Below are 16,253 nucleotides of genomic sequence, written 5' to 3' on the forward strand. Positions count from 1 at the left end.
ATAAATTACTGATATATAATGATTGATTAGTTTTAAACTGAGGTTGGTCACAAACTTGAGTACAAAGAACTCAACTCAGTTTGACTTGTGACTCTTGACATTACTGACTCGAATATGGACTTACATTTCATACTGAGGACTTAAGAATCGACTTGAACTTGAGGTTTGGTGACTTCACTACCATAATAGAAGTTCTGCTATGCTCCATCCACTTGACAACAGTAGTGCGGAATCACTGCACAGCAACTGTAGTGCAACAAGCAAGCAGCAGCAGCCTGAACACACTGACTACACTACACTGCAGAATCTCTCAATCAACCCTGAACCCGGTGATACAGCAAAGGTTTTATCAACAAAGAAATGCATTTGTGTTGAAATGAATAACAGGAAAACCGAAAAAACCTTTTGCTCCTCATCCACAAGTGAGACAGTCAGTTTTTCTTAGCAGCTCCTTGAAGCACTTTGAGACGTTGGCACACTATTTTTCCCAAGAGTCATTTTAAATGGCAGCAGCGATATGTTACATCCTCTACCTGTGTGGCACAAAAACAAATGTATTATTATTAGTTTCTTTCCCATGTGCTTTTTCATCTCACATGCCAGGCCACCTGTGGAGCCCCGCGGGGCTCTGTGGCTATATGTGACAGCAATAACCATACCCAGCCTGCACGGCCCCAAGGCGCGGCCTTTGTGTCTTCAGTATCAGCCGTCTCTAGTATTTTACTGTCTTGAATAACGCGGCGTCATAGGGGCCAGATAGTCCCTCCAAATGTTCTGGCAGGCGAAAAAGACTGCCACGATGAATCACGCTTTGGATTCAGTTCTATGAATAAATAAATGATCATGGCTGACTCAGAGGCAGCAAGACATGGGAGTTCTTTCTCGCTTGCAGGCGAAGACATATAGATCACATGCAAGTGCCATATGAACTGTACACAGGCTAGGCTTTTTTAAAAATACATTATATGCTTTTATGGATCATACCAGTGGCAATATATGATGATAAGATACAAGTTAGGTGTCTGAACGATTATTATTATTATTGTTTGTTGGTGTTTATTATTCTTAAGATGCAAAAGTCTAGTGGTGCTGGTGCTCAAGAGGATAAACAGCATAATTTTCATTCCCTTTGTCCAAAATGAAATAATTTTATGGTTCATTTGACTGCTGTTGTTGCAAACCCTTATGATTATTTTTAGTGCCATGCTTGGGCTGAGTTTAACTTAAGGGGGTAAGGGAGTATGACACAACTTGTTAACACAGAGTATTAGATCCCTCTGCATTTCTAAGCGTAACTATTTCTGAGCTTTAAATCTCCACAGTGGATTTACTGCACAGCGTTTCTAAAACTATAGGTCACTGTATCACTGAAACTGTGGGCCCCTCTCATCGCGGGCCATTACTCTCCAGCTTTAGAGGCAGGCCACATTTTAATGAGCCTGCATCCCAGAGATTTAGTTTTGAACCAAAACATAAAAACAAAAAAGTTTCTTCTCTATGTTTGTTACCCTAGTGGTCAGCAATTATCCTGTCAGACGCTGCCTCGGGGTATGAGTGTGTCTGTGTGTGTATGTGTGTGTATGTTGGGTGGTTGTGTTGACTATAGTTTGTAAAACTCATTACATCAAGTCCTTAACCTCCACATTGACCTCCCTGTCACGGTCATATGGAACTGTTTGATTTTTTTATGTTTCGGTTGACCGTGATGGATAGGAAGGAGGGTCAACTTGCTTGCGATGAATTGGGTCCCTCCAACGACATTAGTGAACTCAATTGAAATGTACGCATTAAAGCACTATTGATTCTCTATTTTCTGCACACCATTTATAATTCTATGGATTACCTCTCCCTGGCGGCTGCTTCCCTTGACTGCTTACAAGTCTTCTATAGAAACTCCATGGTGGTAACGACTGCTGTACTCACAGCTGTGAAATACAGTACATACACCTTGTTTACTTTCAGTTGGATGAATAGAGGATTAGAACGGCCTTGTCAAAAGGTTCACGGAGATGGAGTATATTTTGCACTTAAGCTCACAATTTTCATTTGGGCTTTGCTCTTTTCTGCAAGAAGGCGCTGAATTTCTCATTCTGAGATGAATGAAAATGAACTGAGATCATAAGGTGTGCTGCTCTTGCAGAAAATAGGCATGCAATATCGTTAAGAATTAACCGATTATTCATCAGCAGCCACTCTATTTCAAAGAAGTCTGATTTCCAATGGGGCTGCGGCTCTCCTCCTATCGTTCATGGCTGAGAGCTCATTCTCTTTCCTAGCCCCTTCCTTGATTAGGCTCCAAGGTAGAAAATAGGAGAGGAAAACAGCTGCTTCTGAAACAAACTGTTGCCGGTGAACGTCAGTCGCGTAAAGTCTTCTACTTGTCTCGCACCTTTTGTTATTTATAGTTCTATTGGAGCCGTTTCTCCTCAAGGATATTTTTCCTTGCAATGGCTTTAACTGTCTGCAAACCAAACCGAATCAGAAATGGAGGTCCAAAGGGCTCCCTTGCTCTTCCACTTTAGTGCTCTAATTCTATCACTGCTGTGCACACACCCTATCCAATTAGGCAGTGTAATGGGATTGCAGTGTAGGGTCAGGGTCTGCACTCATTTTTCCCGTCGGACGCCACCATCAGAGCTGCTACCACTTGGGATCAGACTTCATCTTCTCTCTCTCTCTCTCTGCCTCTCTCTTCCTCAACACAAGCTTCACTGTATTTTTCCTCTGTCTGGCTGTATTTCATGGTGTAATGATTCCGTCCGCTGCTCATTTCCTCATGACTCAGCAGTAGTTTTGGGAAGATGTGAGAGAAGAAGTTCAGTGGAAGTGGGGTGGGGGTGTCCTGTCAATCAGGAATCTGAACATTAAAAGGTCCAAGTGCCAAACTGCCTGTGAGAATTGAGGAGTCTACAGAATGAGAAGAGGACTTGCTGACATTAATTTCGCTTTCTTTCAAGAGCCAAATCGATATTCTAATCACCGCTACCTTATGGCTAACTTGTCCTGCTTTAAACTGTAGAGAACCTCATCTAGCTACCAGCAACCCATACCAATATGGGCTGCCAGTTCTCCCTCTCATCTTTTCCCTAATATTAACATTGTACTGGCACCAATTTAGTCAGCAGCCACACTCAACAGGATATTAGCTGCCAGTTCCTTCAGCTCATCTTTATTTTTACTCAGCGTGCACGCATGCCAGGGTTAGATAAGCTTGTGCCACTTCGTCAGTACCTTTCCTGCCCATTTCTTCCCCTTTATGACAGGAGTGGGCTGTGACTACCAGGCTTTTAGCTCCGGGGAGCGTTAATGGAGCATCCTCTCCTCATTAGCCACGGCCCTGCCCAGGATGCCGCTTGGTCCCCATGTCTGCCATCGGCGTCTGTGGGCAGTACATCGTAACCATCCGCACATGCTCCCACACGTGTATGCATATGCCAAGACCCCAAGCAGTTGGTGCTATATTGGCCTGCTACTATAGCACAGGAAGGAGGAAATCCCTTAGAGGGGAAAGGAGCTTCCCTGCCCTCTGCATGCTCAGAAATTCTGTTTCCTTCAGTTAATCACGGTTCAGTTTATCGAACTGACAGTTGAGAACACGACATCTACTTTAGGTCACTGCTTTTTTTCCCCCTTCCTCAGGGGAGCCATGCTTTCAAGCACATTTTCCTTTACAGTTTTTGATCTAGGTTAATCTAATTTGCCCTGATTTTAGGATTTTATTCAAACTACATTACATCAGAGAGACTTGGAAAATCTTGGCAAACATCAATTTCAAGTTATTTTAATCTTTCCATGGCCCAGGATTGTTCCCAATCCAGACTTTAAAAAACACTTCTTCAGGCTACAGCACCATGATGCTGTGTCTTTGTAGCTCCCAGTCGGCACATTGATAATCACAACACAGATTTTTTTCCCTCTTTTACTCCACCTTTTCCTCTCTCTCTATTTCTAATTAATTCAGTTTTATGCAAACTTTTTTTTCTTTGGGCCTTTTATTATCCACATTACCTCTCTGCATGGCTCCGCCATAAATTGCAACTGAATTACAACAAGAATCTTCATGACCATGTTGTTGATTTTTATAGCAATATTAAAATCATTTCTTACTACTAGTTCTTGGATTGCTTTATTTTCCACCCTGCTATTCCCCACTGGGTTTACTAATTGCTGGCAGCGTACACAAGTTGATAGAAATGTAACATGCATTTCTATGGGTTCTTCCATCCTACACTTCTGAGGCCTAATTAATTATTCATTCTCTGGCACATGTGGTCATTAACAGGGCTCATACTAATCGTACGACGTGGCTCATTGGCGTAGATGGTGGACTACTGCACGTGTCTTCCTCTGGCACTTTTGAGGATCAGTCACTGTGTTGAGGCTCTGGATTCAGATTTAATTGGAACTGTGGACCAGCACCACACAAAATCTCTATTTCAATTTGGCACAGAGCTGGAGATGTCTGTGACTGTTGCATTACAAGTTGCCTGCATTATCATTTCATCGGAGCATTACCTCTCAGCTAAATTCAGTCAGCACAGTTGGCTCACGGGTTCATGCACTAATTCAATTATTGGCAGAGAGGGATCAATGGCTCGGTTAAGAGCTTTCTTTCTTAACATGGCGTCACTCTCAAAATGAGTGGGGGAACAGCATGCCCCCTTTTTAACAAGAAAACATGCAGATAAATTTTAACTTGTTATAAATTGATGCATTGCCTATTCCCTATGTGTTAGTAAGTGTTAAGTGGATTACTTTATGCATTCAGAGCTATATTAGCACTTAGGCATGGTGCTTTTTTTTTAAAGTAAGCTTGCTGCCTGAAAAAAAAAAGATTTCTTCTTTGCCTGTTGTGCAGAAGCAATGCAGACAGAGACAAAAGCTGCTGTCATGAGTAATCATGCATCCTGTATGAATTAATTTTGACTGGACTTGCTTACACATAGGTTGAGCCGACAGCAGGTGGCTGTTGGCTGAAATGGAGATAGCAACGGCGAGTCCACAAGACCTCGAATATTTCCTTTGACATCAAATATTCCCTTTGAGATAAAAGACAGCTAATAGCTGGGCTCTCAGACTGTCTCAGGTTCTGATCGAAGCTATTTGCTCCAGGCTGAGGTCGCTGATCCCAATTCATGTCAGACAACTCATTGTTTCTATTTTATTTTATTTTTTTGTAGGATTTCTATACATCTATAACATAAATAACTGGAAGGCATGTGAAGGCTGGAAACCCATTCAAATGTGACATTGTGGGCAAGCACTGGAACCTTCAAAATGTCACTTAGATGATGAGGCATCTCGTTTTCCTCACTTCTTCATGCTCTTTCCCTCCCCCTCTTTCATTCTCTCTGTGTCTCTGCTGTGCATTACCAGTCTATTTGAACAGGGTATAACTTTCTGTGTGCTTTGCTGTTACAGGATGTTCTGACCTCTCCTGGGTGTATATGTGTTTAGCTCTTTTCTGCTCAAGGAAGACAGTAGAGCTGAATGTTATTTGATATTCTGGGATCCTATTGTCAATATGGTATCTCAATAGTCAAGTTAATAGATTTCTTGCCCAGAATTAGCTGAGAAACCTGATACTGCATATACTGGACATGTATGATAAATATGAATCCAGCAGCCAGTTAGTTTAGCTTAGCACAAAGACTGGAAACAGGGAGCTGCCTGTTTGGCAACCTCACAGTGACGACAAGACTCCAGGAAGTCACTGCTCCTGACCAAGAAAGAGTGAACTCTGGTAATCCATCATTTTTAACACATCAGTTTTTGTGTGGATTAAACAAACAAAGGTGTAAAGTTTTAACAGATGAGCTTTGGAGGTATTGGTCAGCAGATTTTGTTTCCTTCAGACAGAGCTGTTTCCCCTGGTTTCCCAGTTTTTGTGCCATGCTAACTAGCTGCTGAAATTACAGTCTTATCAATCTTCTCCTCTAACACGCAGTAAAGAGTTAGTGTATTTCCCCAAAATGTCAAGCCATTTATTTAAAGGAAATGGACCCTGACGTGAGATTGTTTGGTCAACAGCAGTTTCTACGCTCAAGAATTAACTTTGAAACTCAACTGTCAGGCAGTAACTACCTGATACTAAGTAAACAAGATTAGCCATTCAGCAAGAGCTTTCACTGCTAGACAGTTTCTGAATTTCAGTGCTACCCAGCCCTAAAAGACAGGCAGGTCGAGCCACCATGGTACTTCTGGAGTGGTGCCATTTTCAAGACGCACTTAAGAGACTAAGAATATTTTTCAGCATGTTTATTGCTGTCTTTTTTCTTATCTGAGTCTATTATTTCTGTAACTTCCTGCAGGCCGTCTCAGTTCATCTGTCATGGTTTACGTTCAGTCTGTCTGTCTGTCTTCCTCCGTCTCTCTCTTCGTTTTCCTGAACTCACAGCGTCGATGTGGCTCTGAAGCTCCATTTTTCTCACTCTCCTGTTGTCCGTAGGGAGGCTGGTGTTGCTCCTATTTTCTGGTCGGAAATCCAGTGAACAAAACCTAATCTTCCCTCTCCTAAGCTCTCCACTTCTCTGTTCTCCTTCCTCCCCCTCTCACTCACCCTGATGAATTATGCAGAGTATTTCACTTAGATGGGGGATTAATTGCTCCATTTCTACATGTGGATCTTTAATAAACAACTTGACGCAGGAAAATATGTGAAATTATTAGCAGAGTGTTAACAATGTAATGTTGGGTGGTAAACTTCGGCTCCTTAAGCTAGTGATTAAGTAAAATAGCTACAAAAAAGTACAAGATAGCTGCAAGACAACTTGAAAAATAAACCACCATCACTGGATCTCGGCGTCCAATCTTCACTGCTGTATATCTAAAGCAGTGAGAGCCGCTTTGCCCTCGAGGCACTGTGCCAGTCGACTCTGCTTAGACTTGTCTATAGAGTGAATTAGGAGATACAGCAACGTTTGGTAATATTGTGTGACTGGAGCTTTAGCAGTTGTGAGGGGTTTTCTGTTGTTGAGAGAACTGCTAATGATGCTGTTATCTGGGGCTCGAAGCCTGATTAGCTTGACGGATGGAGCAGACGTTGGCAGCCTGAACTCCTCTCTCCTGTCAGTCTCACTGCGCTTGTATGTGAATTTGTGTGTGAGGAGAGAGAGAGAGGATAGTTGATGAGTTTGTGGGGGAGACAGACACAGAGGCTGACAGAGACTGAGGTGCACACACACATACTCTCTCTCTCAACCACTAGACTCTGATAAGACAAAAATGGGACCCCTCCTCCGCTTCCTCCTCTGCCCTCAGTCGAGCTTACACACCAACACCAAACCACTGCAAACGAGCCATGGAGCAAAAAGTGAGCAGCCTGTCTGCCTGCCTGCCTGACAGCCCACCAATGTGTAGGAGGAGGAGGAACACATGCCTAACCTTCTTATCTCATCCAGCTCTGCCTTTAAAACATTTAGCTATATGTCTCCTGGTTGGTGGGAGGGGCACTTTGGTTTGAAACTAGATGGAGAGGAAGGATGTGACAAGCATTAAAATGTCCTGAATGGAATCTAAATGTGCATATATGTGTGTGTGTGTGTGTGTGTGTGTGTGTGTGTATGTGTGTGTGTGTGTGTTTTGGAAAGCATTGTTCCCTCTCAGCAAGCATTGGCAGCCAACAAATATTCACCATATGCAGAGGGTGTTGTCTTCTGTGTTTCCATTTTCTTGTGGATATTGTTACTGCACCTTTGTCCTCATAAAAAAAAAAAATTAAATGAAGAAAATGAAGTCATTTGTCAATTGCACAGACACTTAAAACAATCTATGCTTACAGTTTCCTGACAAGTGACCTTTTATGGCCGTGTGAGTAATGCCTGTTGTCTGTCAGAAGCAGAGGTGGATGTGGCATGAGGTAATTATAGTGCTGTAAAACCTCACAGGGCGGAGACTGTAAATAACGTGCAACTTTGGCACGGGAGACAGCTGTCAGTGTTGGTTTTGTAACCTTGACTGATTTGTTTTAGCCATAACCATGATCTCTCCTTAACCTTAGAGATACCATGTGCCCTTTTCTTGTAAACAAAGTTACGATTTACTGTTTCTCATCAAAAGCATCATGTGCATCCTTGATGCTCATGATACAAAAATGGTTAAAAAAAAAACAAAACAAGGAAAAACAAAAAGCAAAAACCAGGAGCAACAAAAAACATTGCCCATAGTTCTACTGTGGGTCAAAAACTTCACAGGATGCCTTTAACTAAGTAGTTTTAGTTGCCTTAATCCAGTGGCGTGGTTTGAATTCTACAGGTAGGCAAGCCAAACCAAGCAGCCAACCAGTATGGACTAAACTAAAACATAGCTTTTCATGACAGCAGCAGTAGCAAATCTCTCTTAAATTCAGGGATTTTGTACTGGCTGTTTTCCTGTGCTCAAAGTCTCTCTCCTGCTTGCTGCTCTCTGCCTGGACATCTTCACCTGTCACATTCCTGGCTGAAGAAGTTTTAGGATTATTTTTTTGACAATAAACATATCAAATGCGCTGTATGGAGGAAAATGTCACTTCCATGGTAATCTTCAAAATATTTGCCATGAACTGAATTCCAGTGACAATGCAGAATCCTGTATTTACCTGCATCAGTGCTGTTAACCTTTCCCGGCTCATCTTGTGGACTGTAGTGGGGAAGCACAGGGAAGACGACGGAACTTCGGTCTCGAGGAGTCGTAGCATTTATTTACTGGCACATCCATGGCACTGTACATTCACAGCTACACTGCTAACTGCTAACTAACATGCTAAATCTCTGCTCAGGTCGCCGGCCACACTGCTCTCGCCCGCTACACACACACAGCGTACTTTGAGCTATTCCCGAAGTAAGATGCGCTACTTATGTAACAATATTCTGTGTCAAACTTACTAAAGATCTTACACAAAGATGATAAATCAGTATAATTTGCTAGTTTACTTGCTACTGCTGTCTCTTAATGTGCAAGTTAAGGTTTCACACACGTCTGCGCATGCGTATAAGGCTGCAGGGTCATAACTGATCGCTGAACGGAGGCTAAATCAAGGGCCCAGTCCCAATGTCCCCCCTAAATCTTAAAACCCTGACCCCCCACAGATTTAATTTACATCACCTGGTGAGTGTTTGAGTGTGCAAGGCTGCAAGGGCTCAAAATAGTTTAAAGAGGAATGGGACAGCACTTATATCATATTACCTTGATGATGCCAAAACATTTGCATTCATTTGTGGGTTATGGACATTTGAGTGTAATTTTTTTCCCCCTCCTTCGCTCCCTGTTTGTAAACAGAAAAACAATGTTGGATCTGATCCAATTTGGATATTTGTAATTTATCATCGTGTGATCATATGACAAATAACTACAGAGCTCTGTCACATACTGTTTTTTTTCTTGTAATGCTTACATTAGGGTTCGTTCCTTACATGCTTGTTTGTCAACTGTTCTTCTTCTATCTTATTATTTCTTGCGTTTTATTACCGTTTTTTTTACGCTTCCGGGCGTCCCCTGATAACGATGGAAACCCCGTGTCGCAATGCTATGAACTTTGGGTAATTCGAAGTCACAAAGTCTGCAGTCACGCGGACTTACCGAAAGTGTCCATAAAGGGTTCAAAAAGTCTGTTAGAGAGCCCTCATGCCCTCGATGGTTTGACAGTGGGACAGCCCTCACAAACTTACCGGGAATGCGCCTCCAAAACTTTGAGCCTGTGAGGGGTGGTATTGGGATTGACAAACACACTTTGGCTATCGCTAGTCACCCAACAGACATAACGGCAGCTAGCTTTCTTGTGGTGCTTGCTGCCACCACAAGTTTCCTCTGTGTTTCCCAACTACAGTCCAGACGATGAGCCAGGAAAAGTTAATATCACTGATGCAGGTAAATACAGGATTCTGCTTTGTCACTGGAGGGTGTTATTGTCAGTTAATGGTAAATATGCTGAAGATTACCATAGCAGTGACATTTTTCCTCCATACAGCAGATTTGATATGTTTACTGTTAGTTCAGAAAAATAATCCCTAAAATGTATTCAGCCAGGGAGGAGACAGATGAAGATGTCCAGGCAGAGAGAAGCAAGACTCAGGAGAGATACTTTCAGCACAGGAAAGACAGGCGGCACAAAATCATGAGACGAGCCCTGAAGTTAAGAGAGATTTGCTACTGTCATGAAAAGGTATATTTTTGTTTGGTGATACTGGTTGGCTGCTCTGCTTGGCTTGCCTATCTGTTAAAGTCACTGCATGCCACCTTTTTGGGTAAATTCTGTGTCGATATTAATTGTCCCCAAAGAGAATCCAGCTGACCTTTTCTCTGGCACCACAAGCAGGTTGAGATTTTTGGTTTTTAGTGACTGTTAGCAACTCTGAGACAAACTGGCACAAAACTTTATACAGACCTTCGTGGTTCTCAGGTGATGTAATACCTTTGGTGATGCCCTGACTTTTGACTAGCGCCACCAAGAGGTTAACATTAGTGTTTTTGAGTGATTTGTCTCAACAGCATACACACATTCATGGCCCCCCCAAGGGTGAATTGTAATCACATTGGTGATCCCTAAACTCGTCTTTTAGATCCATCATCAGGTCAAAATTTGTCCAATACTTTGGTTAGTGACCAATTACCTGCAAAACTAATAACGATCCATTGTACTCAGCTGTAGTACAGCTTGACTGATTTTGGACTGCACTGACAAACAACCTGTACTGTCATTTAGCTCAGAAGGCTTAGTTGATGCCTTCATGGCAAGTTATTGTTTGCGTACACACATAAGTACAAGATTTAAATGCGTCTGTACACTGTATGTACATATATTTATGTGTCTGTGAGACCCATGCCAAGCCCTCTGGTAAGGGAGGAGCCTCTTTGGTCCCCAGGGTCTTAAACCCTACCAGCAGACCCCCCATCTAAATTCAACAGCTGCTGCTGCTGCAACCCTTCATCCCTCCCTTTTTTTCTTTTCCAGGCTTGTTAACTCATTTTCTTTTGCCATCACTCGATTGTCTCTCTTGTTGTGTGTTATCCACTTCCCTCACCTGTCGTTTTTCAATCTTGATCGTATTTCACTCTCACTGTCTCTTATTTTACTGCTGTTTATACCCACTATATATATATATATATATATATATATATATATATGTATATATACACATATACACACCAACTGCTGTTCCCTGCTTGTATCTGTCTTGTTTTTCAGCTATTCCTGGCCCAATGATTCTCACAGTTTCTGTTGATTATTGCAGTTTTTAATTCTCTCCCTCTCTCTCTCTTCCTCTCTCTGCCCGTCTCTCTCTCTCTCACTGCCTGCAACCCACTGCCTATTTGTCTCCTGGCAGACAGCGGCAGATTGCAGGCTGGACATTGGATGTGGGTGTTTGACATCGCACACAAAGCTGAGGGCCATGAACAATGTCTGCATGTACAAACATAATTGGTTATATTATTTGCACACATGCACATGTACACAAAAGCAAACACGCACACACACACACACACACATTCACACACACTTTGCTTCCCATTCCAGCTTTCTACATCAATGTGCATGCACATAATTGAAAAGACGTGCCTTAAATTATATAAACAGACAAACCAGTAAATGTTTCTATACCTGGCTGCAGCGACAGGCCTGACAGGGAGATGGACATGTATCTTAGAGAGCTAACAGAATGTGTAGTACATTTATGCTATTATCATATTTATGCAGCACGAGTAGATTTGTATTTTTTAACGGTGGAGTCAGTGGACCAAATGATTGGCAAAGGGCTGTTTTTCATCCAGCTTACATAACCGACTCATTTTATTCACGTCGATGAAGACCACATCTCAATTCCCCTCTGTATCTCTCATTTAGTGTATTTTGCATTTGTTGTTGTATGTTGCATTACAAATGGCTCATTGGGAATAGAGTCAGCCCTAATCAGTTCTGATGGGGAACTTGTTTGTACCTGCAGCTGTGATTACTGCACTTGAAAACAACAGCAAAACAGTTCAGCTTATTAAGAAATAGAAGAGACATACAGAAAAATTGAGGCTTGGATTCTGCCAAACTGTCTCCACCCTCAGTCACAAACAAATTATTTTATGTAAAGCTGGAACACTAAAGTGGGTGTTCACTGTGGAAATGTTCCCACTCAGTGATTTACTCTGCAGTAATACAACCTGATTTTCAGCTACAGCTCTTGGGAGTGGCACAAAATTGAATTTTTTCGTCCTCCTTTGTGGCAGCTTTTCTTTATAAAATAGGTTCGTATGGAAGTACTGTGTGGTGAGAGAAAAACATCCTGATTGTCTTGGCAGACCAAGATAAGACATGTTACACAATCTCAATCTATCACCTCATTAGATTGTTCTCAAAATATTTAGTTATAGAAGGGCAGACAAAAAAAATCACAAGGTTGAACTCATCTGTTCTGACAGTTTTTTTAAATACTCTTTTATTGATGTATGAGATTTCACTGTCAGAGTAAACACTGAGTGTGTTAGTGTGCTACAGAACCAGGCAGCATGTTAAACCATGGCAACAGTGAAAGGGATCTTGAGCTGCTGTGTATAACAGCAACTTTCTCTTAAAAAAAACATAAAAATGCATAGAAATTGAAACATTAAAGTCCTAAATGGTTTGAAAAGTCCAATAAAAACATGCATACTGCACTACAAGCCAAAATGTGTATGTTGGTTAAACTAGAATCTGACTACAAGTATTTGACATAGGTTTTACAATTATTATACCAAAGAAATGTGTAATTTTTGAAAAAACAACTAACTAACCCTAACCCAAATTTGCAGGGCTACAAAACAGAGGCAAACACCATCCACTCCAGCTGAAGCTTGCTGGTAAAATAGCCACCTCTGCCCTTAGTTACAGCTAATTTAACCCCAATTTCATACCTCTTTTCTATAATTGAAAACTCTATTTTGACGCTCCAGCATCGTAGTAACTGAGTCTATAATACCACATAAATAACACACGAGTTAAATCTAATAATACCAGAGAAAAACAGGTAACAGTAGATAAACTAGTCCTCCTAAATCCAACTAGCCAAGCTCAGCAGAGGAGCAGTAAACTGACTCCAGTGGAATACTACATATGAGTCCCATACAGCTCTAGGCCTGTGTAAAATATTAGTGATTTAATAAAATTGGAGTTTTCATCATTCATTAGTTCATATAATTAATTATTGATCATACAAACAATAAAATCTTTTCTATGGCAATTGTGGAAACTAACACAAATTGACAGATCAATGCAAAGTTTTAAATTGAATGTGACATGAAAACCAACATAATAAATGTGCTTTTGACCTGTAAAAGGAAACATGATAAATTGTGAATTACACCACAAAATCATCCATCCTTGAAAGTGTGGGACAGAATTTATTATTCAAGCCAGTGACAAGTATTCGGGCTTAGGGATTTTGTGTCTAGCTGGTTGTTGACTGCGTCTTTTAAAAGGTTGAGAAGCAGGCTCCATATGTAATACTTTGAGGTGCGGGGGGGATTATTGGTGTATTATATTCAAGACTGCTGGTGCAGAGATAATCACTGTTTAGAGCAAGATCCTGTGTTGTATGGCTTTTATGTAAAGGACTGAAACACGTGTTGGCTAAAATGTCATTTTCTTTATGGTAGATTATGTAACAATGAAAAGCATAAGCATGGCAATTGGTAAGACCAATCAACAATAATAAAATGCAAGATAGTGCACAGTGTGTGGCAGCTTTTTAGAGCAGCTCTCACTTTCTCTCTGTTTTTCCTCGTGTTGAAACGGTTTTAATTCCTAAATTTGTTTTTTCTTCTTTAATCCCCTGAGGGATCAATAAAGTTTATTTTCAAGCATTATTAATGTGTTACCCCCATAGGAAAATAATATTTTCTTTTCTAGTGCAGGAGCAGGAATAGTACAAGATACATGGAGCCAGTATGTATTTAATGCCTTGCTTATGTAACGGTGCTCTCCCACTTACACTCACTATACAACCCTCACGACAGTAAGGATAGAATACAAAGCTGTTGGTCTGGTGTCCATTACACAGTTCATCCAGATTACATAAGAAACCTTTATTGTCAGCCATGAAATGTAATACCCTTTGGGAACGCTGCAGCCTTTCTGCAGGCATAGCTGAGTCACTTCTCTATGATTAATGACGGTTCAAGACCCAAAATGAGTCCCATGTCTAGTAGGTGTTAGTATTGTCTAGAGTTTGGCCTGCAAACCCATAATAAATCTGAACTGAAATAATGAAATTTAATGCAATGCACATTACACACATTAAATAAATAAACTGGGGTGTGTGGGTGGTCAAGCGGTGTAAGATAAGCAATACTTGGTTTGGAGTCCACCTGGGAACTGTTGTGGCCTGTCATTACCTGATCTCTCACCATGTTTTTTCTGTCAGAAAGACGGAAAGAAAGAAAGAGAGAGTGAAATGCAGGTCACTAATTTTCATGGAAAAGTTTAGAGATCTTGTGTAGAAATGTTATACCATCAAAGTCTGTACATGCAGAACCATGTAAAACATTAATGCTCAAAATGATTGTCATGCAACAAATACAACACAATGAGAAGTGTAAATATGTGAGTAAAACACAACTGTGATGATTGGATGGACCCTTTTTAATTACTTGTGGTCCAGGGTGCCTTGTACAATTGCAAACACTGCTACTGTGATTTTAATACACATATATATGCATACCTACACACACGCACATACATACACACACACACTGCATTAAATTAGGCCTATTAGCAGTGAGGCTTGTTTAATTAAGGAGACTAGACGTCTCTTACTCACTATCTTCATCACAACAACTTGGCTGATGCATTACTAAATATATCTGACTGAGTGGTTGACTGAGTATCTGGGCTAACTTGCTTTTCAGCGGAATGATGCTAGCTGGCTAATTAATTGGCTGACTGGCAACCCAAGCCTGTGTGTTGAATTAGCATATCTCTGGTTGGCTGTGTGACTTGTTAAAGGGCTGATAGTCAGCTGCTTGGCTGACTTGCTTGGTCCCTCACTGATGGACAAGCTGTGTTTACTGCCTGGCAGGCTGGTTAACTGACATTCGACCTGCTTCAGTCATGAATACGGGCTCTTTTCTTTCATTCCTTCTCGCCTTGCGTGTGTTTTTTCTCTTGTGGTCTTTCTCACATGCGAACATTGGTTTCAGGTCATCTACTTTCCGCTGCCCTCTTTGCATTTCCACTCCTCTGCTCTACTTCTCCACTCCATTTTTCTCTCCACTCCATCACATCAAGTCTTCAAGTCCTTGAACGCTCCCTCTAATGGCTTCACCTCAGATGTGATCTCTCTCTCTCTCTCTCTCTCTCTCTCTCTCTCTCTCGGGGTCACACAGTCTTTTGCCCAAGGTTTCATGCTGCGCTGCACTCATTCAAAACACCCATTGCCTCTCAGTAGCACAAAATGCAGGACGCTACTGTACCGCTCAAAAGGAGACAGATGGGCCTGTTAATGTGATATATGCACTGCTATTCTGGCCTAATACACACAGATGGACACAGCGTCTATAAAGCGTGTTCACTGTGTCTAAAGGTAATATTGATGTGGCACTTTTTTATATGGGCAATATGGCTTTACATTATGTTTTAGTGATAAAACATGATGTGTGAGTGAAGTCTCACTCTCTCTCTCTCACTCACTCACTCACTCACTCACTCACTCACTCACTCACTCACTCACTCACTCACTCACTCACTCACTCACGCACACACGCACACACACACACCCTTGTATTCTGCTCCACGAACTACCCAGGGCGGATTTTACAACAAGTCACAGGGGAGGCTGAGGTGTTGACAGTAATCTGAAGTACTCTCTAAACTGTCTGTGCTGTATAGCTGACTGTGTTTGTGTTGGCCTTCACAGGGGAGGTCGTATGTATTTGACCAGGTGTTCCCCACCAACACCACCCAGGAGCAGGTCTACAACACCTGTGCCAAGCAGATTGTCCGAGGTGAGTCAGATCCAACAGCTTGTTGCACATCACCATGTTCTTGGGATCTCCAGATCAGCTATGTCGTTTTACGCTCCATTCATTAGTAGCTCCTTACAGGCAGTGAGAAAACCAGTTTCTATGGTGTGATGTAGTCACACGACCTACAGGTATGAGCATCAAAATGCACAGATGCAAGCTTGTATCACGGCACGGCTGAAGAATCCAGAAGATCAAACGAAACCAACACCCTGGAGAGTCAAATCCTCTTTCCTTCGCCCCTCCCTCCGTCTGCATCTCTACATGTCTACCCCCCCCCCCCCCCCCCCCCC

The 16,253-nt window shown here is 41.8% G+C and overlaps 1 protein-coding gene across 2 annotated transcripts in view; it reads left to right on the top strand.

Annotated features, from left to right (window-relative positions):
• The window catches only part of kif5ab (kinesin family member 5A, b), a 60,754-nt gene that overhangs the window by 3,844 nt on the left and 40,657 nt on the right, over positions 1-16,253 (top strand). For both annotated transcript variants that reach the window (XM_087175757.1, XM_023412866.2), the window contains exon 2: positions 15,855-15,942. In XM_087175757.1, coding sequence (XP_087031883.1) covers positions 15,855-15,942 — 88 coding nt within the window. The remainder of the gene's footprint in view (positions 1-15,854; positions 15,943-16,253) is intronic.

The sequence above is a fragment of the Seriola lalandi genome, unplaced genomic scaffold (assembly GCF_002814215.2).
Source record: "Seriola lalandi dorsalis isolate HSWRI2012SDOR001 ecotype SW California unplaced genomic scaffold, Sedor1 jcf7180002054488, whole genome shotgun sequence".
NCBI classification, from domain to species: Eukaryota; Metazoa; Chordata; class Actinopteri; order Carangiformes; family Carangidae; genus Seriola; species Seriola lalandi.